Below are 24,345 nucleotides of genomic sequence, written 5' to 3'. Positions count from 1 at the left end.
GATGGCGCTTAGGCTTTTATATTTTTAGACTAGAGGCCCAGTGCACAAAATTCAGCCTGACCTGCACCCTCTCCAATCCGGGAGCCTTCGGGGATGTTCTACTGATGGCTTAGGCCCACTCCCCATTGTTCTCTGTGGGGCCTACCTACTCCACACCAAGCAGGCCATGCTGGGTGCTGCCTGCAGGCTGCGCTTCACTGCTCTCAGGTCGCTGAGGCCATGCTAGGAGCTGCCTGCAGGCCCTGCTTGCCTGCTCCTGGGTCACCTTGGTGATGGCCAAGCAGTCTCCACGGAGGCAATGAGGTTAATTTGCAAACTCACTCCTGATTGGCTAGTGGGTATTGTGAAATGATAGTCAATTTGCATATTTCTCTTTTATTAGTGTAAATGAGGGATTTGTTTTTCTGTATTCAAATACATTTAAGTGTCTCCATCTGCTATGTTCTTTTCATCATTCTTGTCTATAATTTATTATCAGTGTTTTTCATCTTGTCCTCTCTAATATATCCAGAGCCTTCAGATCATTTTGGTTCCTTAATCTTAAAAGCCAGAATCCTTGCTCAGGAATTAGAGGACAGCTGTCCTTCCGAATGATGGATTCTCTGACAATGCCAACTGTCCACTTTGTCTTCTTTGCTACTTCTACTTTTAATATACTCATCCTTCAGCTTGTTCCTGTTTTAAGTCTAAAGTGCTTAGTAGCATTAATCTCAGCTGTACTTTTGATGAATCATCTATTGTATATTGCCTTTCCTTGGAAGTCGCATATAACTTGGCTTTATTCTTAACATCTTCTTTTTAAAAATATATTTTAATTAATTTCAGATAGGAAGGGACAGGGAGAGAGAGATGGAAACAACAATGATGAGAAGGAATCATTGATCAGCTGCATCCTGCATGCTCCCCACTGGGGATTGAGCCTGCAACCATTGCATATGCCCTTGACTGGTATCGAACCCAGGACCTTTCAGTCTGCAGGCCGATGCTCTATCTACTGAGCTAAGCCAGGGCCATTTTCTATATCTGACAGGGCTGTTTTAGGGGAGGGGAATGAGTATTTAAGTCCTGCCATCTAAAATTACAATTAGTACAGTTCTTGGGCAGGGTGAAAGCCTCCTATCTGTTATAATGGGGAAAGATACACACATATTACAGGTAATAGTCATGTATTGTTGGCACATAATTTATAGTTGCTAATTTGGGTAAACAGCCATGAAATAATGATGACTACATTTAAGAAATTACTTTTTAAAAAATAAATTCACACCAAAAACGGTTTGGCTCAATGGATAGAGCGTCGGATTGGGGACTGAAAGGTCCCAGGTTTGATTCCAGTCAAGGACATGTACCTTGGTTGCGGGCATATCCCCAGTAGGGGGTGTGCAAGAGGCAGCTGATCGATGACTCTCTCCCATAGATGTTTCTAACTCTCTATCTCTCTCCCTTCCTCTCTATACAAAATCAATAAAATATATTTTAATAAAAAAAGAAAAAAGAAAAAAAGAAATTACTTTTTAAAAATAAATTCACGCTGAAACCGGTTTGGCTCAGTGGTAGAGCGTCGGTCTGCGGACTGAAAGGTCCCGGGTTCGATTTCGGTCAAGGGCATGTACCTTGGTTGCGGGCATATCCCCAGTAGGGGGTGTGCAAGAGGCAGCTGATCGATGACTCTCTCTCATCGATGTTTCTAACTCTCTCTATCCCTCTCCCTTCCTCTCTGTAAAAAATCAATAAAATATATTTTTAAAAATGAATTCACTTTGGTCATGATCCGAGCATGTGCCCTGACCGGAAATTGAACCAGCAACCTCTCAATGCATGGGACAACAGTCAACCAACAGAGCTAAATGGCCAGGGCAGAGCTTGTTTTATGCCTGGAACCTTGCAAGATGTTTTAAAGGAAGCAAAAGAAGCACAAAAAGAAACAAGATTTTTCCAGAAATATTTCAAAGAAATTCAGATGCTTGGACCTCATGTAAGACCACATAAAGCAAAATCTCCAGCAGAATGTTTGTAGTTTCTAAAAGCACTCATGTCATTCTAATGTGCTACTAGGTCAGAGAAACATTGAACTAAAGAGATATATTTTCTTTAAAAATTTTAAAAATTTATACAGAAAAATTGCACATTTGTATGATAAACTCCCATTTACTCTCCACTTAGATTCACAAATGATTAACATTTTCCCATATTTTCTTAGTCACTCCCACATCCATTCCATATGATTTTATATATATATATATATATATATATATATATATATATATATATATATATATATATCTCCTATATAATAAAAGGGTAATATGCAAATTAATTGTCCCTCCATTACAAAGATGGCAGCACCCAGTCCTCTCAGCCCTGCCAGAGTCCTCCAGTCCCGGGCTGGGGGCGGTACGGGGGGTGGGAATGGGTGGCCCCTGAGAGTGGGCAGCGTAAGCAGCCTAGTGGAATGCTTGGTTTGTTGCTGTGGCCAGGCCCTGCAGAGAGCTACTGGCACATGAATTAGTGCACAGGGCTACTAACACACACACACACACACACACACACACACACACACACGAGGCTGGGTGTATGAATTTGTGCACCAGTGGGGCCTTTAGGCCTGGCCTGCAGGACTGGGCTGAAACCGGCTCTCTGACATCCCTGAGAGGTCCCAGATTGCAAGAGGGTACAGGACATGCCAAGGGACCCCACTGGTGCACAATCGGAGCCTAGGAGGACTGTGGGAGGTTGGCCAGCTGGGGAGGGACCGTGGGAGGGCTCCAGGGCATGTCTAGCCCATCTCACTCAGTCCCAATCGGCTGGATCCCAGTAGCAAGCTAACCTACCAGTTGGGAGAGTCTGCCCCCTGGTGGTCAATGCATGTCATAGTGAGCAGTTGAGCAGCCTTAGCATATCATTAGCATATTATGCTTTCATTGGTTGAACAGATGACTGGAAGACCAGACACTTAGCATATTAGGTTTTATTATATAGGATTTCTTAAATATGATCATAATCATTTCATGGGTGTTTATACAAATTAGCAACTATAAATTATGTACCAATAATACATGACTATTGTGTGCATACACACACACACACACACACACACACACACACACATATCCGTCTGCTATGTCCTTTTCATCATTCTTGTCCATTGTAGATTGCTTTGGGTAATATAGACACTTTAAAAATATTGATTCTACCAATCCATGAACATAGTATGTTCTTCCATTTGTTTATGTCTTCCTCTATCTCTTTTTTCAATGTCCTGTAGTTTTCTGAATACAGGTTTTTTATATCTTTAGTTAAGTTTATTCCTAGGTATCTTAATTTTTTTGGTGCAATGGTAAATGAGATTGCTTTTTTCAAGGCCAAATATTTGATTAACTGTTTAGATAAAATCCTCCTAAGTTGACATACTTGACTATTTCTTAAAAATTAAAATGTAAAATACATATATAAGAGTGTATGAATGTATATGTACAGTTTAGATTATACTACAAAGATCAAGTACTCATTGACCACTTAGCTTTGGAAACAGAACAGTGTCAAAATCTTTGTGTACCTCTCTCAGCTCTGAGGTAATCACCAATCTACATCTTGTATATGGTCTTTTTTTCCCCCTTTTTGAAAATGATTTACAGATCTGCTTTTCCAATAAATATATTGTTAAGTTTTTTTTCTATACTATATATATAAGTATAGTTTCACTACTTGCTTTTTAAAAACTTTAAATGAATAGAATCATGTTATATGTCTTCCTCAGTTTTTTAAAAATTCAAAATTATGTTGTGTTCTATTTTATAAAAATAAAACAATTTAAATATCCAAAATATTGTTGATAAATAGTGGTTTTGTTTCTAGTTTTGTTTTGTTTTTAATTTTTGTTGTTGTTGCTATTGCTTTAACAACAATGTTGCCATAAATATTATTATATACTAGAGGCCCGTGCACGAATTCATGCACCAGTGGGGTCCCTTAGCCTGGCCTGCAGGATCAGGTCAAAACTGGCTGACATCCCTTGAGGGGTCCCAGATTGTGAGAGGGCACAGGCCAGGCTGAGAAACCCCACTGGTGCACAACCAGGGCCTGGGAGAAACATGGGAGGGCTCCAGGATATGTCCAGCCAGTCTCACTCAGTCCCAATCAGCAGCAAGCTAACCTACTAGTTGGAGCCTCTGCCTCCTGGTGGTCAGTACATATCATAACAAGCGGTTGAACATCCTTAGCATATCATTACCATATTACACTTTGATTGGTTGAACAAACGACTGGATGATCAGCACTTAGCATATTAGACTTTCATTATATAGGATATGTATTGGTAAATAGGAGCAAGAGTTTCTCTAGGTGCCGAAACCAGTTTGGCCTGAAGACTGAAAGGTCCCAGGTTCAATTAAGGTCAAGGGCATGTACCTTGGTTGCGGGCACATCCCCAGTAGGGGATGTGCAAGAGGCAGCTGATCGATGATTCTCTCTCACTGATGTTTCTAACTCTCTATGCCTCTCTCTTCCTCTCTGTAAAAAATCAATAAAATATATATATATTTTTAAAAACAGTTTCTCTAGGTATATATCTAATAAAATGCTGGGACATACAGTATGCATATCTCCATGTAAGTAATGCTAAATTGTTGGTCAAAATGATTGTGCCAATTTATATCTTCACAAACAATGGGAGTTCTCATTACTGTCTTTGCCAATTCAAGTTTTACCAGTAAGGTGGGCGCATAATAGTATCTCATTTTAGTGTTAGTTTATATTTCCCTAATTACCACTATGGTTGAGCATCTTTTCATAAGTTTATTTGACATTTAAGTTTCCTCTTCTATGAAATTTCTATTTAGGTGTTTGCCCATTTTTTCTATTGGGTTATTTGCCTTGTATTGATTCATATGGTTATTTGTAGGTTCTGGATAACCAATCCTTTATTGGTTATTTTCTCTGCAAATATCTTCTACTGGCTAATACTTGTGTCTCGTTTAAAAGACTCTTCTCTATTCGGAGGCCAAAGAGATATTTATCTGTGTTTTATTCACATGTTTTAAAAATTTCATATATTTTTTAATATATTTTTTAATATATTTCATTTAAAAATATATTTTATTGACTTTTTACAGAGAGGAAGGGAGGATAGAGAGTTAGAAACATCGATGAGAGAGAAACATCGATCAGCTGCCTCCTGCACACCTCCTACGGGGGATGTGCCCGCAACCCAGGTACATGCCCTTGACCGGAATCGAACCTGGGGCCTTTCAATCCGCAGGCCAACGCTTAATCCACTGAGCCAAACCGGTTAGGGCTGCTGTTCATATTTAAATTCTTAATAGCTCAATCAACCAGAAAGTAACAAGTATACATTTGCATGCACCTAATATCATAATTTCAATATATATAAAGCAAAAATTAACAAAAAGAAATCGATAAAACTAAACAAAGTATATTTTAATATGCTTCTCTCAGTAACTGATAGAGGAATCAGATAATATGAACATTCTTTAAACACTCAGAACTCTGACCATATGCTTCAATCATAAGGATAATTTCAACCGATTTTAAAGGATTATTATCACATATTCTTTGACCTTATTGTTATTGATCCAGAAATCAATAACAAGGTAAATAAATAATCCCATGTATTTGAAAGTTTTAAATATTTTAAATAACATATTAATAAAATAACTTACATTGGAATTCCAAAAATACTTTAATTGAACAACAAAAATGGAATCTCAAAAACTTTGGCACACAGTTTAAAGGAAATTTATAGACAACATGCACATTTTAGAAAAACAAAGAATGAAAACCAGTCATTTCTTTCAAGACATTAGAAAAACAATCTAAAACCAAGGAACTTATAAGATCAGAAATTAATGGTATAGAAAAGAAATATATGAGAGTATGAAGCCAGAAGTTTCTTATTTGAAAAGGCTAATAAAATTGACAAACCTTAAGAAATAAAAAGGCATGAATAACTAATATCAGAAATAACTACTACAGAGCCTTGCAGACATTAAAGGGATAATAAAAGTTTTTGTGAACTGCATTATAATAGTACTAGAGGCCTAGTGCACAAAATTCATGCAAGGTGCAGTCCCTAGATCTAGCTGACAATCGAAGTGTGAGTGTCTGCATGGAATGGCAAGTCCCTGCTGACTTCTGGGCCCTGGGCAGCACTTGGGCCCCCAGGGCCCTGTGTGCCCATCTCCGCCTGAATCATCGAGTCCCCTGCCACTGCTTCTGGTCACTCTCTGTGGGGCGATCAGCAGGGCAATTGGGCCTCCCTTGCTCCTGCCTTGGCCTGGTGCCACCCACTCATCTGCTCCACCATCCTGCCGCAGTCCTGCTGTCATCGGACCCATTGAAGCAGGCAACGCCTCCACTGCTGCCCACTGCCAGTGCAGTGTCACCGATGCCACCATGTTCCTAATTTTGATGCTACAATTCCACTTCTGGGTATTTAACCAATTCAAAAAGACATATGCATCCTTATGTTCATTGCAGCATTATTTCCAATAGCCAAGATAAGTATTTGTGGATTTTATAAATGGATAAAGATGTGGGGTATCTATATCTATATCTATCTATATACATGCAATGAAATTTTATTACTCAGTCATAAAAAAGATTGAAATCTGCTGAGCCAGTGTGGCTCATTGTTTGAACTTCAACCTATGAGGTCCATGTTCCATTCCTGGTGGGAGCACATGCCCTTTCTGTGGGCTCAATCCCCAGTGGGGGTCATGCAGGAGGCAGCCAATCAATGATTCTCATTATTGATGTTTCTGTCCCTCTCTCTCCTTTCCTCTCTGAAATCAATAAAAATATTTTTAAAAATAAATAAAACAAATAAAACAGAAATAGACTCATAGATGGTTGCCAGAAGGAGGCAGTGGCAGGGGGTGGGATTAAGGGGTACAAACTTCCAGTTTAAAAAAAAAAAAAAAAAGACACAGGGTGTATAATAACCGCAGAGAGAATATCACTAGTACTGTAATAACTTCATACGGCGACAGAAGTTAACTAGACTTATGGGAATAATCACATTGTAATATGCATAAATATCGAATCACTAAAACTATTATTGCAAGTCAATTATATATATTTCCATTAAAAATTTTGCTTGATGCTACAGGACCTGCACTCATGCCTGTACAACAGGGCACACTAATTTTGTTAGTATGCACTTTGGGTTTAAAACTCACAAATGTGACTACTGACCCCTTCCCGCTGAAAGAGGGGAAGCCGAGCGTCCTGCCCACAGTCCTAGGAGTTGGTTTGCTCCGTCTGCTAGCAGCGGGATCCTTCTTCCTCCTGTCCCTCGGCTTTTCCCGCCCTTTCCCCCGAGAACCAATCACCGAGCCCGGCTGTGGAGCCAGGACCAATCAGCGATCTCTGCTACGGTTCCCTCCCCCACCTCCTGACCCGCAAGGCGGCGCCATGTTTCAAGGGCAGCGAGGCTGGTTCTGCGGCAGCGTCAGCGGGAACCTGAGGCAGTTCTGGGGTAGGAAGCTGGGGAAAGGGTGGGTGAGGGGGTGGAGGTGGCACCCCTCCCACTCGTGGGCCTTGGCCCCAGGGTCCTTGCTGGCTTACCCGCCCTTCGCTCTTGCCTCCGCAGTGTCCGAAGGGGGGACGATCAGTGACCCGAGGGCCGCCGACTTCCTGTTCAGCTGCGACGCCTCGCACCCGGACACGATGAGGTACCTGCGCGCCGCCTGGCGTCGCCTCTCGAGTCCTGATGAGGCGGGAGCTGGAGGTGGAAATTGCGGTCGTTTCCAATCCTATGGAGGTTAAAATACATAGCCTTCTCCTCTCCTTCTGCCACCATGGCCTGGCCTCCCGCCTGGTCCCCGAGTCACTTCTTGAGTTCCAATATTAACAGCTCCACGTGACTTTTTTTTTTTTTTTTTAATTTTTTTCACGTGACTTTAAAAGAAAAAAAGTGTTTATTAATTCTAGAGAGAGAAAGGGAGATGGAAAAGGAGAGGAAGAGAGGGACAGAAACATCAACGCCGAGAGAGAATTGATCGGCTGCCTCCTTCACGCCCCCTGCTGGGGATCGAGCCGCAACCCCGGGCCTGTGCTCTGATCTGGAACCTAACCATGACCTTCTGGTTCGTGGGTGGAGGCTCCACGTGACTTCTTGGAGGCCCCTCCTATTGAATATGTTTAATCTAAATCTGCATGCCCCTCATACCTGCAGTAGGGCCTGTGTTCTTAAGCTTAAAGCCTTCCTAGCTTCTTTTGAATAACAACCCCGCCCCACACTGATCCGCCAGTGTTCAGACACCCGGGGGTGTGCCCCTCAAACGCTCTCAGCACGCCCTCTCACCACGTTAGCGCACACCCTGATCACCTCTTGCCGTGACTCTCAGCGTGTTTTTCTGGGAGGTTGCTCTGCCTTCAATCTGTCCACCTGCCATCCTCCGAGTTGCTGTGGGATTATGTTTGTAAAGCTGAGGTTTAATCCCCACCCTCTGAACCCCCAGTCTCCTGGTTGCCTATGGATAATCTTTCTACTTCCACTTATTTGTTCCCTTTTTGCAAGGTTGAATACAGTTTTGTTTATTTGATAACCTAAAATATTTCATTTCTTTTCCTCCTAGAATATATCAGAGCCTCGATTACATAGATGATAATGCTACCGTTTTTCATGCCTACTATCTCTCTGCAGTAGCTAATGCTGAAATTAAAAATTCAGTGGCTCTAGGTCATTTCGTTCTTCCTCCTGCATGCCTGCAAGAAGGTTAGCAAAGATCATTCATCCAACCCCTGTTAGACAGACAGATCCAGCTAAGTCACCCAGCTGTACTGATCTAAGTGGAAAAGCACAGATTTGGGATCAGAACGCCTTGGTGTATATTCTAGATTTATTTGTTTACCCTTGATTCATGCATTCACTGAGCTCCTACTGCGTGCCAGGTTTCAACCCAGGTGCTGGAGATTTGGTGCTGAATAATACACATGCAGATCTTGTCCTCACAGTGTTCACTGGCTGGGATACAACACTCACTGGTTCTGTAACATTTAGCAATTTCTCCCAAGTTGTTTTGAGGATAAAATGAGATAATATAAGTAGTCTGATATGTGAGCATACAATTAACTGTTCTTTGCAAGTTTTTAATCTCTTCATATTTCTGAAGTTTTTTTCTATTTTTAAAGATTCATTATGATAATAAACCCATATATTACTATTGTTCTTTATACTGTTTAAAGTACTTTCAGACGAAACCGGTTTGGCTCAGTGGATAGAGTGTCTGCCTGCAGACTGAAAGGTCCTGGGTTCGATTCCGGTCAAGGGCATGTACCTTGGTTGCAGGCACATCCCCAGTAGGGAGTGTGCAAGAGGCAGCTGATCGATGATTCTTTCTCATCGATGATTCTTTCTCATCGATGTTTCTAACTCTCTATCCCTCTCTCTTCCTTTCTGTAAAAAAAATCAATAAAATATATTTTTAAAAAATAATAAAGTACTTTCACATTAATTATTTCAGCAGCCCTGTGAAGTAAAGGGCAAGTAAATAAACTGTTTCTGAAATTGGTTCTTTTAGTTTTTCCTGATTTGTTCTATTCAAATCCTACCTATTTTATCTGGACTACTTAAATATCCCATTTAAAAAATATATTATTTTATTGATTTCAGAGAGAAAGGGAGAGGGAGAGAGAGAGACACCAATGATGAAAGAGAATCATTGACTGGCTGCCTCCTGAATGTACTCCATTGGGGATTTAGCCCACAATTCAGGCATATACCCTGACCATGAATCAAACCCTGACCTCCTGGTTCACAGGTCAATGATCAACCACTGAGCCATGCAGGTCGGGCAAAATATCCATTTTTATAGGTTTTGAATTATTACCCAATTCTTATGTGTCTATCCCTAGCAAGACAGATGTACACATTCCCCATGAGCAAAGTAAAAAAAACAACAACACACCAAACAGATCAAAAAAGATTTCTATAGAAGAGTTTTAGAAACTCCCCAAATTGGGTTCCTTTCATAGATTTAATATCCTGGTAGGACCTATTTATAACAATGAGTTGCTCTAAGTGGTCATAAATAAATTAATTAATGACTCCTGTCTTTGAGATTAGCATCTTAAGTTAAAAATATTTAAAATTTTAAAACTGTCAGAAATAAAAACATGCTCCTTTTTAAAAAATAAAAACTATACATTATTATCCATCTAGACCAGTATTGTCTAGTAGAAGTATGAAGATGCAAATGTGAGCCACATATTAATCATAAATTTTCTAGTAATCACATTAAAAAGAATAAAAAGAAATAGGTGAAATTAATTTTAAGAATGTATTTTATTTAACCTAATATATCTACAGTATCATATTCTATATATAATAAAATTATTGGGATATTTTAAGTTTTTTATATATATACATACACACACACACACACACACACACACACACACACACTTTAAAGAGAATGGAAGAGGGAAAGAGAGATAGAAACATCAATGATGAAAAGATCATTGATTAGCTGCCTCCTGCAACCCACAACGTGTGCATGTGCCCTGACCAGGAATCAAACCATGACCTCCTAATTCATTGGTTGATGCTCAACCACTGGGCCACTCCAGCCAGGCATTTGCATACTTTTTTGGATACTAAGTCTTTGAAATTCAATATGTTATGCTTCCAGCACATTTCAGTTTGGACTAGTGGCACATTTCAATGTGGTGCCCATATCTGCCTAATGGCTACTACTAAGTAGGCAGAATAGATGTTGAGGAATGCTACCTTCTTGTCCATGAGTGGGTTACTGTATGTATAATCTTTTAGGATCTTTGAGTTAGAATGATGACATAGTCCTCTGACATACTAAGCATTGTAAAATTCCTGTACTACCATGCTCACTAAACACATTGCTCTTCCACCCTTCTTTTAACAAAGTAAATTATTGAAATATTGAGGACCTCTAATCAACAAATTAAGGAATTTTATAGCTTTTTAAAATATATATATTTTTTATTGATATTAGAGAAGAAGGGAGAGATAGAAACATTAATGATGAGAGAGAATCACTGAACAGCTGCCTCCTGCACACACACCCCCACCCCTCCTACTGGGAATCAAGCCTGCAACCCCAGCATATGCCCTGACCAGGAATCAAACCAGTGAATTCTTGGTTCCTGGGTGGACACTCAACTGCCAAGCCATGCCTGACTGGGCGATATAGCTTTTATTTTGACTAGACAATCGTTTTTTTTATTAACGCTTGGCCTAAAGACACATTTAATGCAGAGCTATATTCCAGCAGGAAAAGTTTACAACAATGATTCTGATAATGCATTGGAATCATCTGGGAAGTTTTATATAAATGCAAATTCCTTAGCTCCTTCTCAATGATCTGATTCAGAAGGAATCTGCATTTTAAACAAGTATTTTAGATGATTTTGATACAGTGAAAAAATGCTGGCCTAGAAATCTCAGACTTCAAGTAAAATTCAGATGTTACATTTACTTCTTGGAGCCCAACCGGTTTGCTCAGTGGATAGAGCATTGGCCTGCGGACTGAAAGGTCACAGGTTCAATTCTGGTCAAGGGCATGTACCTTGGTTGCAGGCACATCCCCAATAGGGGGTGTGCAGGAGGCAGCAAATCGAGGTTTCTTTTTCATCAATATTTCTAACTCTCTATCCCTCTCCCTTCCTCTCTGTAAAAAAAAAATCAATAAAATATATTTTTTAAAAAGAATAAACTTTAAAAAATAATAAAATAAAAATGGTATTGGATTTTTTTCCCCTATCACAGAAATAAGAAGAAAAATTGGTAGTTTTATTTGGGAACAAGACCAACATTTTCTGAGAGAAAAGGTAAGAGTAAAGTAAGGTACTTAATTAAAATTTATAGTTTCAAAATTTTTTGAAAGGAATGTAATCTTAAAAATGTTTGCCTGTGACACGATCCAGATTAAGGAATTTGAAGGTCATGCTTTTATTGAACACCATTTTTGTACTGGTACAATGGTTGGGATTTTTTGTATGAATAAAATTATTCACATAACTTGAAAAGTTGCTTTTGTCAGTAATATTAAGGGAGTGATAGTTTCACAGTATAGACCAGTTCTTTACTGCCAGTGTAGATTCTGGTTGATTAATTACTGTGTTGTGCCATTTGTTAAATGTTTTGAATAACACCTCTCAATACATGTTATAATACTAAAAATTGACTTTAGCTTTTGCCATCCTGCTTCAATTTGCCTATGCTTGGGATAATTTGAACATCAAAATTAACAATGCCAGTAATGAATTATAAAACATTAAATTTTTTAAAGTCCATGATTATATAGTGATACTTTAAAAACAGAAAGAAAAAAAAATGGAGGAACCGAAAGAAGGAAGGAATGCAGGAAGGAAAAGGTGGGATAAGAGAAATTTTCCTTACAGAATAGCAGCTAATAAATACACAAAGAATGATAGAATAGGAGAGAAACCAAGATGGAGACATAGGTAAGCACCTAAACTGCTGCCTTGCACAACAATTTCAAAACTACAACTAAAAGACAGAACGGTCATCATCCAGAACCACAGGAAAGCTGGCTGAGTGGAAATTCTACAACTGGAAGGAAAGAGAAAAGCTCACAGAAAATCAGAGGAGCTGCAAAGAGCTGAGGTATGAAGACACGTGCGCAGAGGGAAAGGGTGGCTAAGTGCCTGGCTGGCTTTCTCTGGTGAGAGGGAGAAGGAAGATCCAGACTGCACTGAACCCCAGTTCTGGGCAAGACTCTGTGGACCCAGATTCATACAGGGGGAGTATGGACTGTCAGGTAGAGAGAAAGGCACACAGAGACTCGGGGGAGCCACAAAGGGCAGGGGTCTGGAGGCACGTGCCTGATTGCGCACAGAGAGGATTGACTGCACAGAGAGAATTGACTCCCTTGCTCTCTGTAAAAAAATCAATATTTTCTAAAAATAAACAGAAAGAACATCTTTATAATATGTCGAAAGCCAAGCAATTAATTTATATATTTTGTACTTCTTTTATAAATTTGTTTTTTCTTCCCTAAGTGTTATCATCTGAAAATACTAATAGTTCTTTTATATTCTTGGTCTATGTTGAACAAAGGACCAAAATATTTAATCCTTGACTTATCACAATGTTTCCAGGGACATGAATGGTTATTTGATAGTAATTATTGAGTATACCAGAACTTCAGAGCTAAAAAGTTCTTGAAAATCATTAATTTAATCACTCAGTTTTAGAAATGAGAAAACTGAGGTAAAGAGAAGCAAAGATCTGTCTTGGTTCACATAGCCAGATATTATTGGCAAAGTTGAACAAAATTTTCTCAGTTCCAACTCAGTCCAATGTTGTTTTCTATTAAAAATTAGTAGAACATGCCGAGACCAGTTTGGCTCAGTGGATAGAGCGTCAGCCTGCGGACTGAAAGGTTCCAGGTTGGATTCCGGTCAAGGGCATGTACCTTGGTTGTGGGCACATCCCCAGTAGGGGGTGTGCAAGAGGCAGCTGGTTAAAGATTCTCTCTCATCAATGTTTCTAACTCTCTATCCCTCTCTCTTCCGCTCTGTAAAAAATCAATAAAATATATTTTTTAAAAATTAGTAGAACATTCCTGCTGTACTATTGACAATTGACTTGAGACTATTGACTCTAGAAGTTGTATGATTATATAACAAGGGGTTTTATTAGTTTTTTCAAACTATTGATTTAGACTAATTATTAGCCAATTTTAATATAATTATCCTATATAATAAAACCCTAATATGCAAATAGACCGAACGGTGGAACAACCAGTCACTATGATATGCACTGACCACCAGAGGACAGACACTCAATGCAGGAGCTTCCCCCTGGTGGTCAGTGCTCTCCCACAGGGAGCGCTTCTCAGCCAGAATCTGGGCTCACAGCTGGTGAGCACAGCGGAAGTAGCAGGAACCTCTCCTGCCTCCGTAGCAGCACTAAGAATCCCTCGGGGGTCCCAGGCTGCAGGAGGGCGCAGGCTGGGCTGAGGGACACCCTGCCTCTCCCAGTGCATGAATATCATGCACTGGATCTCTAGTAGTATATATACCGTGTTTCCCCGAAAATAATATATCCTCCAAAAATAAGACATAATGCATGGAAAAATAAGACATCTCCTGAAAATAAGATCTAGCGCATCTTTGGGAGCAAAAATTAATATAAGACACTGTCTTATTTTCGGGGAAACAGGGTAGGTAGAAGGGACTTCACTGAATGGCAACAATAAGGGTAAAACTGGTAAGTAATTTTGGGGAGCATTATTATTGTTATTTAGAGTGTATTTGTGACCTAAATATAGCAATTTCCTAATGGCATATTAAGTAAATATATTATGTGATAGGTGCGAGTATTATCAGGTAATCTTTAGTTCTTTTGTAACTCCATAGCTAAATATTTCATTTTAATTTTGAAGGGGAAACAATTTGTAAAGCTTATTTCATACTTTTTATTTGTAGCTCGCAGACAGCCGAGGAATCTTCAATTCAAAAATTTTAAGAGCCGAGGCTGGTTTGGCTCAGTGGTAGAGCATCGGCCTGTGGACTGAAGGGTCCCAGGTTCGATTCCAGTCAAGGGCATGTACCTTGGTTGTGGGCACATCCCCAGTGGGGGGTGTGCAGGAGGCAGCTGATCAATGACTCTCTCTCATCGATGTTTCTAACTATCTCTCTCCCTTCCTCTCTGTAAAAAATCAATAAAATATATTTTTTAAAAATTTTAAGAGAGTTTAATAACACTTTTTTCCCCTTATTTGAAACAAACAACTAATAAGTAATATGACCACATTAGGGAAAATTTCAAAAACTGAAAAATAATTAAATCAGTCAAAAGTTTTACTATCTAATACAGCCATAGCTGATATTTTAAAAAATTTGTTTTTCTTTATGTATCTCTAAAAATATAGAGTCTAATTAATTGTGTGTTTACAAAACTTTGTTAAGTTTTTCCACCAAACTAGATTAAATGTACCTAGGTATATAAATACTTTATGACTTATATTATGCCAATGTACTTCTTTTATTAAAAAATTTGTTGATTGGCTTATTGGTGTGCTGATTTTTAAAAATATTATTTCTTTTGCTATCCACAGCATGATGAAGTAATGTCAAATGAAAGAAACATCCTTAAGGAAAACTGTGAACTGGCCACAGATCACAAAAAAGAATTATCCAAAAGGTACTGAGTTCATATACTTCATTGATATTCAATTCAATATAGACATCTTGGAGCACTGACAATGTATTTATCTCATTAAATTCTTACAATCTTTTATGAGATATCATTTTCACATTGACATTTTAGAAAGCAATTTAGGGTCAGAGAGATTGTAATTTATCCAAAGTCTTGTATAAGTGGGAGAAGAAGGATTTGAATTGAATCAGCCTAATTCTAGAACCCATGCATTTAACTATATACTAGATTAACCTTGCAAAAAAGAAACTAGAATTTTATCTATATTATGAATACTGTTATATTATTTTAAAATATATTTTTAATAATAAAATATACTAAATATTAGCAGTAATATTATTAGGATTGGAAGTTCTGAATGATTTCTCCCTCTCCTTTCCAAATTGTTTTGTAATGTGATTACTTTGACTTAAGAAATTAAATTTAAAAAGACAAACATGGACTTGCCATTGTGTTAGGGCCAATGTAAGAGGCCCCCTTATTGCTAGCTTACTTATTATCTAGTCCTAATTTCATATTTCAAGTTCAAAGTTTTTAAAATATTCATAGAATAGCATTAGTTATATGAAAATCTGGTATTTGGCTACTAAAACAAAAATGATCAATATTAGTCTTTCTTCCATATAAAAAGTAATAAGTTTAATATTTATCATTTTTTCAATGTTAAGTTTTTCTCCATATAATTTTTCTACCTACTATTTTAGTTTATTAAAATTTGATGTAAGTTGTTATCTGATTTAACACATGCTGTATATTCAATTATGCTAAGTTTAATAAAACATTGCTTCACCGAAGCCGGTTTGGCTCAGTGGTAGAGCGTTGGTCTGCGGACTGAAAGGTCCCAGGTTCGATTCCGATCAGAGGCATGTACATTGGTTGCGGGCACATCCTTGGTAGTGGGTGTGCAGGAGGCAGCCAGTCGATGTTTCTCTCTCATCGACGTTTCTAGCTCTCTGTCTCTCTCCCTTCCTCTCTGTAAAAAATCAATAAAATATATTTTAAAAAAAGCACATTGCTTCATAGTCTTGTGACTTCTAGATATTCTACCATTTAAGTTTAAAAATCTATATTTTAGGTCTTTTGGATCTCTACATGTAACATTCCTTTGAGCTTCTCGTTATGCTTTTTGAGATAAGAAATTGGTAAGGAAAGGAATAAAAATGAAAATAGAGGAGGTGAGGTTATGAAGATATTAAGAGATGGATAGAGGAGATAATAGTTATACTAAGCGGCCTTGTAAGAAAAGGCTGGGCCCAAACCGGTTTGACTCAGTGGATAGAGCGTCGGCCTGTAGACTGAGGAGTCCCAGGTTCGATTCTGGTCAAGGTCATGTGCATTGGTTGCGGGCAAATCCCCAGTGGGGGGGTGTGCAGGAGGCAGATAGTCGATGTTTCTCTCTCATCGATGTTTCTGGCTCTCTATCCCTCTCCCTTCCTCTCTGTAAAAATAATAATAATAATAATAATTTTAAAAGTCAATAAAATATTTTTTTAAAAAGAAAGAAAAGGCTGGGAAATAGAAATAAAAAGTTACTCCCCGTGATTCATTGGACTAGGAAAGATACAAGATATATAAATTCTTTAAGAAACAGTTGTCCTGACCTGGCCAGTTTTTCTCAGTGGTTAGATTAGAGCATCAGCCCTCAAAGGGTGGAGGGTTTGATTCCCAATCAAGGGCATGGACTGGGGGTTCAATCCCCAGCCCAGTTTGGCACACGTGTGGGAAGCAAGCGATTGATGTTTCTCTTCCCTTCTCCCTCCCTTCCACTCTCTGAAAATCAGTGGGAAAATATCCTCTTGTGAGGATTAAAACAACAACAAGAAAAACAAGTTTCCTCCAAAGCACAGAATCCATTAAGAAAAGATTTCCTAGCTTGTGTGGTGCAGTGGTTGAGCATTGACTTATGAACCAGGAGGTCATGGTTTAAATTCCATTCAGGCTATATGCCCTGGTTATGAGCTCCTGCAGCCAAGGATTCTCATCATTGATATTTCTCTCTCTCTTTCTCTCCCTCTCCCTTTCTTTCTGAAATAAATAAAAATATATTTTTAAAAAGAAAAATATTGATAAACATGACCAAAATATTTTAAACTTGTACATGGCAATAAAAATATTATAATCCAAGTCAAATAAAAATATTATAATCCAAGTAAATATACATTAGGAAAAACATTTGACAAAGGCTTGCTTCCATAATATTATATAAATACTACATAAAGAGGGCTTGCAAATCTGGGGAAATATGTCCAATTGAATAGCAACAAAAATAGACAAAGGATATGAATAGACACTTTAAGTAGGTGTCTACCTAAAGCCGTTTCTTTGTGGAACCACCAGAGGGTGTAGTGCAAACATAGATAAAATATACTTTACCTTTGAAGCATTTATTTTGTTGGCATACTATTAGTATTGAACACTAAGTGGCGAACTAGTTATTTAGTACTTGCTAAATACAAGACTTTTGTGAGCTCAGCAGTTCACAATAATTTGTTTCTTAGACCTTATAAGATAGTTAAATAGTATTAGCCCCATTTTATAGTTGAGGTCTCAGAGAGCTAAATGACTCAACAAATATTATTTAAATGGTGAAGCTGAAACCAAAGTTAGCTAATTGACTCAGACTCCAAAACCTTAATCACTATGCTGTTTTTTTTCCCCAATATGTTAATAAAATCTTCAGAAAATAGTATAGATTTCTTTTCTTGCTTTTAATTACAGTAATTTTATTATGATGAATGTAATGCATACAATTTGTTAAAATAGAAAATACAAAAAAAAAGAATAAAATTTAAATCCCACCACTGAGAGATAACCATCATCAACATTAGCTTATTTCTTACTAGTTTTATACAAATACATGCATTCAATAGAGTTGACTGCATATGCAGAGTGGTGCAACAATAAGTTTATAGTTGTGAGTGTGTAAAACACAGAGTTTATGCTTATATTATTTATTAATTAATTACTGTATTGATTTCCACATGAATAACTATAAACCTACTTTAGTTCTATCCTGTTTAGTCTGTCTCTTGATTTTCCCCATTTTGAAAAACCTTATTTGATATTATGATTTGTAATGGATGCATTTAGTATTTCATCTTGTTTAATCACCTTCCTTTTTTTTCTTTCTTTATTGATTAAGGTATTACATATGTGTCCTTATCTCCCCACTGCTTCCCTCAACCCCCCACTCATGCCCTCACCCCTGTTGTCTGTGTCCCTTGGTTAGGCTTATATGCATGCATACAAGTCCTTTTCTTATCTCTCCCCCTTACCTCCATCCTCCCCTAACTTCCCTCTGAGGTTTGAGCATCTGATTGATGCTTCTGTCTCTGGATCTGTTTTGTTCATCAGTTTATGTTGTTCATTATAATCCACAAATGAGTGAGATCATGTGATATTTATTTTTCTCTGACTGACTTCTTTCGCTTAGCACAATGCTCTCCAGTTCCATCCATGCTGTTGCAAACAGTAGGAGAGCCTTCCTTTTTACCACAGCGTAGTATTCCATTGTGTAGATGTACCACAGTTTTGTAATCCACTCATCTGCTGATGGGCACTTATGCTGTTTCCAAATCTTAGCTATTGTAAATTGTGCTGCTACTGGTGCATATATCCTTTCTGATTGGTGTTTCTAGTTTCTTGGAATATATTCCTAGAAGTGGGGTTACTGGGTCAAATGGCAGTTCCATTTTTAGTTTTTTGAGGAAACTCCATACTATTCTCCACAGTGGCTGCACCAGTCTGCATTCCCACCAGCAGTGCACAAGGGTTCCTTTTTCTTTGCATCCTCGCCAGCACTTGTCATTTGTTGATTTGTTGATGATTGTGACAGGTGTGAGATGGTATCTCATTGTTGTTTTGATTTGCATCTCTCTGATGATTAATGACTTTGAGCATGTTTTCATATGTCTCTTGGCATTCCTTAAGTCCTCATCTTCCCTTTTTAAAAAAAAAATATTTTTTTATTGATTTCGGAAAGGAAGGGAGAAAGAGAGAGATAAAACCATCAATGATGAGAGAGAACCATTGATTGACTACCTTCTGCATGCCCCCCATGGAGAATGTCCCCTGACTGGGAATGGAACCATGACCTCCTGATTCATAGGTTAAGGCTCAATCATTGAGTCATGCTTAAAAATGTTTTAAATTATTTACAAGTTGTTTCTGTTATGGCACCTTCATGAACATCTTTTTAAAAATAAATCTTTCTCAAAGAAAAAAAAGAAAAAAATCTTTCTCTACTTTTTAAGATAACTTTCTTAATGTAAATTCTCAGATGTGGAACTTACAGCATGAAGAGATATGAATACTCTTTAAGGGCCATGACATCTACTGTTAGTTGCTTCCCACAAAAGTATAAATTTAGATTACTACTAGTATTGGTCTTGCTGCATCCTCATCTTTATATTGAGTGTTAATAAGAAGCCTTGTGTTAATTTAATAGATGAAAATGGCATCTTCTTTTAATTTTCATATTTATTTGATTACTAATAGGTTTGAACATTTTTAAATTTGTTTATTAGAATTTTATAGTTCCTTTTCTATGGCTTTTTTGTTTCTATTTCTCCATTTTTTATTGTGAGGTCCTTATTGTTTTTCTTATCAACTTGTCTGTCATCTTCATATAATAACTACATTAAACTTTTGCTAGTTTGTCACATTATATCTTCAGTTTGTGATCTGGTTTATACTTCCTCAGAGATACAAGTTTTAAATGTTCACATTATTAAGTTAATCACTTTTATAATTTTTCTATTGTTTTTATCTTCAGAAAAATCCTTTCCCATTCAGAGATCAAGTGGGTTTTTAATTCTGCAGGTATTTATTTTGGTATAAGTTAATAAGTGAATTCTAAATTTATTTTTGTTTTTTAAATAAGAAATTACCACAGTTTTTAAAAAAATAAATCTATTTCAATTGATGTGTGATTTCCCTTTGTCATATGTTGTTTTATGTATTTGAAGATCTATTTTTGGACTATTTGTTTTATTCCATTAATCTGTGAATCTATTTTTATATCAATACAATCTTATTTTAAGTTAGATAACTTTATTTATATATATATATATATATATATTTTTTTTTTTTTTAAATATTTTATTGATTTATTCACAGAGAGGAAGAGAGAGGGATAGAGAGCTAGAAACATCGATGAGATAGAATCATCAATCAGCTGCCTCCTGCACATCCCCCACTGGGGATGTGCCCGCAACCAGGTACATGCCCTCGCCCGGAATCGAACCCAGGACTTTTCAGTCCGCAGGCCGACGCTCTATCTGAGCCAAACCAGTCCCGGCTATTTATATATTTTAATACCTAAAGAAAAAACAGTCCCAAACTCCTTTTTCCTTGGCTCTTTATGCTACACATTATTTTCCTATTTTCAAAATTTAATTATTTTTATTAGGTAAAATATTCACATAGTTCAAAACCCAAGATATATAAAAGAGGATACTATGAAAATATACTGGCCTCCAAAAAGCCAGTTTCCTTCCAGAGGCAATCAATATTATCAGTTTCTAATATATACATGTACTAGAAAATTTATAAAATATTCTTTCATTTCTCCTTTTTGCACAAATAGTAATACACTGTTTTCCATTCGTGATACAACAGAGCCACTTTTTTAATTACTTATAATATGATTTAATATCTAGAACTAGCTCCTCCTCCTTGCTCTTTTTCAAGTTTTCTTAGCTGTTATTTCTCAAATTTTCCTTCTGATTTTTGCAACCACCTTGTTCATATATTTTTTTTTAAATTCCTATTGTTATACTTAGTGATATTACAAAGAATTTATAGATTAACTTAGGGACAATGTCTATGATATCAAATACCTCTATCCAAGAAAGTGGTATTTTCCCCCATTTGTTCAAGTTTTCTTTTGTGGCCCTTAAGGAACCTTTTCATATTTTCTTTATATAAATCTGTACTTCCTTTAAAAATATTCCTAGGTATGTTATTTCATTCTATTACAAATTTAGTCTTGCCTCTTATTAGATCTTCTAACATGTTGCTAAGATGAATTTTAGAATTTTTTTTCCTTAAGCTCTAAGGGACTTTATTGAGAATTGTGTTAAACTTCAATTTGAGAAGAACTACTATTTTTATAATTTTCAATATTCCTATCCAGGAGAATGCTTTGGTTTTCCTTTATTTTTTCTTCTACATTTCAGTCAAGTTTTTTATTTTTCTATATACCTATACTAATAAAAGAGAAAGATGCAAATAGACTGTACCTTCATGACACCCACCAGCCAATCAGGAGTATGTATGCAAATTAGTCCAACAAAGATGGTGGGTTAATTTGCATACACAGGTGCCCAGTGGCCGGGGGCGGGATGCTTTCATCATTGCCATGGCTACGATGCAGGTGTTCTGCACTACTTTAGCTGCTCCGGGCCTCTGGGCAGTATGGGAAGGTGGAAAGGCGGCTCTGGCCAGAGTGAAGGTGGTGCCGGCAGCCAGGGGAAGGAAGGCCCATTCTTGCACGAATCTTTGTGCATTGGGCCTCTAGTCTAATTATAAAGTACTAGAGGCCCAATGCACGAAATTCATGCAAGGGGCTTGGCCCTCACAGCCCCAGCTTGGTCCAGAAGGTCATCCAGACAGTTGTTCAGAACGATGTTCGGACAGTCATTCTGCTGTTTAGTCTAATTAGCATATTAGCTCTGTATTATATAGGATTGTTGAATTATTATGCATTCAAAAATACTGAGTAAAAGACCCAGGCCTCTATATAATTCAATAAATGCTTGTTTTATAAAGTGGCCAAGGTTATAAAAAATATCCATAGAGGCCTTATATTACTTAGAAGCACAAAAGAAGTTCACACTTAACATTTTTACCCAATTAAGACTGAAATCTGATGAAAGAGCAATTAGATTACTATGCATTTTGCCTGGAATAACTTCTCATTTGTAAAACAAGTCCAAAAAACAAATATAAACATGACTTTCTGTTTAATTTTACAGCACAAAAAAGCATTTTATAAGGACTCCAGTTGTAGAAAAGCAGATGTACTGCCCTCTTCAGAATTATCCAGTGAACAACATGGTAACAGGTAATTTAAAATAAAATTTAGCCCAGCTGGTGTAGCTCAGTGATTCAGTATCAAATCAGGAAACAAGAGGTCACTGGTTGGGTTGCAGGCTCAATCCCCAGTGGGGCATGCAGGAAACAGCTGATTAATGATTCTCTCTCATCACTGATGTTTCTATTTCTTTCTCTTCCTCTCTGATATCAATAAAAGGAAATATTTTTTTTAAAAAAGATATTTTCTGAGGTAAATGACTATGATTAAAATATATTTTAAAATAATCAATTTTATCTGATTGGATTAATAGCTAATTTATTAACTGTGAATTTGTTATCTAATATGAGAAACAATTGAACTATATACATAGATAACCTGTTGGTGGTGGTGTTCTAAATTCAATCATTCTTGGGTGCTATCAGAATTTTTGTCATACAGGATTTACTTTTTAAATTAAGTTTCACTTTTAGTATAAACCATAAATAATTATATTACACATGAAATATAATCACTCAGATAAGAATTCCATATGAAGGTAATATTGCTAAAGTAACAGTTCTTTTTTTTTTAATAATTTTTTTATTGATTTCAGAGAGAAAGGGAGAGGGAGAGAGAGAGAAACATCAGTGATGAGAAAGTATCATTGATCTGCTGCCTCCTGCACACCACCTACTAGGGATCAAGCCCACAACCAGAGCATGTGCCCTCGGCTGGAATCAAACCCAGGACCTTCCAGTCTATATAGTTCAATGCTCTATTCACTGAGCCAAACCAGCTGAGGCAAGTGACTGAGTTCTTAAATTCTAGAAGTTCTTTTTGACATTAATATCTATTTCAGATTATTCATGACATCAAAATTACTCATACCAATAATCTTTGTTGACTAAGCAATAATGTCAATCTTCCCATTAAGTTTTTATTAAAAGAATATTATCTTACTGTTAGCAGTGAAGGAAAGTTTTGCCTGTGCTATTTGGAAAGATGAACTGTTTGTGCCGATTGTAGCTAGTTGAATAATTCTAAATGATTCTACTCTAAACTAGAAACACTTTCCAGTTTTGTTTTGTTTTTACCTAGTACTTTAATACTCCATCCCCAAACTCAACATGATACTCTCAGTAGTCAAAGTGGTTAATTAAGTATCTTTGTTTTAAATGAAGGTAAAAGGGTAGCTTAGTTAGAGTATTGTTCTGATATACCAAGGTTATGGTTTCCATCCCCAGTCAGGATACATACAAGAATCAACCATAAATAAGTAAAATAACAAATTGATGTTTCTCTCTCTAAAAACCAATAAATAAAAATAAAAGGAGGTAGAAGGTTGTGGGGAACAGGTAAGGAATAAGAAGGTTGTTCACTGATAATTATCAAGTATCATGGAGAATCTTCTGACTAGTATTTCTTCTTTTCTCAGAACCTTCTTTAGATATCTTAACCCTAATCAACCGTAACACTGAAAATCAGGTAGTATGACAAAATTTCAAATGTATGCTTTTTTTTTTGTAGGCTATATATCAATTGATGCCATGAAGAAATTCGTTGGGGAGCTACATGACTTTATTCCTGGAAGTTCAGGATATTTGGCATACCATGTTCAAAATGAAATTAATATGTCTACCATAAAAAACAAATTGAAGAGGAAATAAATTGTCCTTGTATCTGGGCATTTATTTTCTATAAAATATTATCAAAGATGGGCATGATTTTAAGTTCTCCCATTTGGGACAGGGGTATGAGGAAATGGGGATAATTTCTTTCCTTTCTATCTCAAAAACGTATCTTTAGAAAATTCAAAATCTTTTTGGCTTTGTATTTTGACATTTGGGCTGGACTGTTTCCCCAGCTTGTAACATATGCCCACAGATACTGAGTGTACAGTTGTTTGGCGTTATTGTCATTGAAATATACTTTATAAGATCTCTCTCTCTCTCTCTCTCTCTCTCTCTCTCTCTCTCTCTCTCTCCTGATTCTCTTTTAGCTTTAACATTTTATTATATGTATTTTTCTAGGTTTATTGATGTGAATGTAAAATTTATTTTTCTTATTTTATTTCAATTAAAAAATTAGAATGCTATAGTTGAATTCTGAATTACTCTTTCTTACTTGAAAATATGGAGTAGAG

The 24,345-nt window shown here is 37.0% G+C and overlaps 1 protein-coding gene across 1 annotated transcript; it reads left to right on the top strand.

The window, feature by feature from the left end:
* Positions 1-7,431: 7,431 nt before the first annotated feature.
* TERB2 (telomere repeat binding bouquet formation protein 2) lies at positions 7,432-23,947 on the top strand (the record flags this gene model as incomplete). Its single annotated transcript, XM_084904004.1, has 7 exons — positions 7,432-7,495; positions 7,610-7,691; positions 8,598-8,737; positions 11,765-11,826; positions 15,084-15,169; positions 22,162-22,250; positions 23,730-23,947. 7 exons carry the CDS (start codon positions 7,432-7,434, stop codon positions 23,867-23,869), a joined length of 663 nt encoding a protein of 220 aa, XP_084760130.1. The 3' UTR covers positions 23,870-23,947.
* Between the last annotated feature and the right edge of the window lie 398 nt (positions 23,948-24,345).

The sequence above is a fragment of the Pipistrellus hanaki genome (assembly GCF_964339955.1).
Source record: "Pipistrellus hanaki genome assembly, chromosome: 1".
NCBI classification, from domain to species: Eukaryota; Metazoa; Chordata; class Mammalia; order Chiroptera; family Vespertilionidae; genus Pipistrellus; species Pipistrellus hanaki.
The sequence above is the reverse complement of the archived record's forward strand: the minus strand, read 5'-3'. Positions and strand labels throughout refer to the sequence as shown.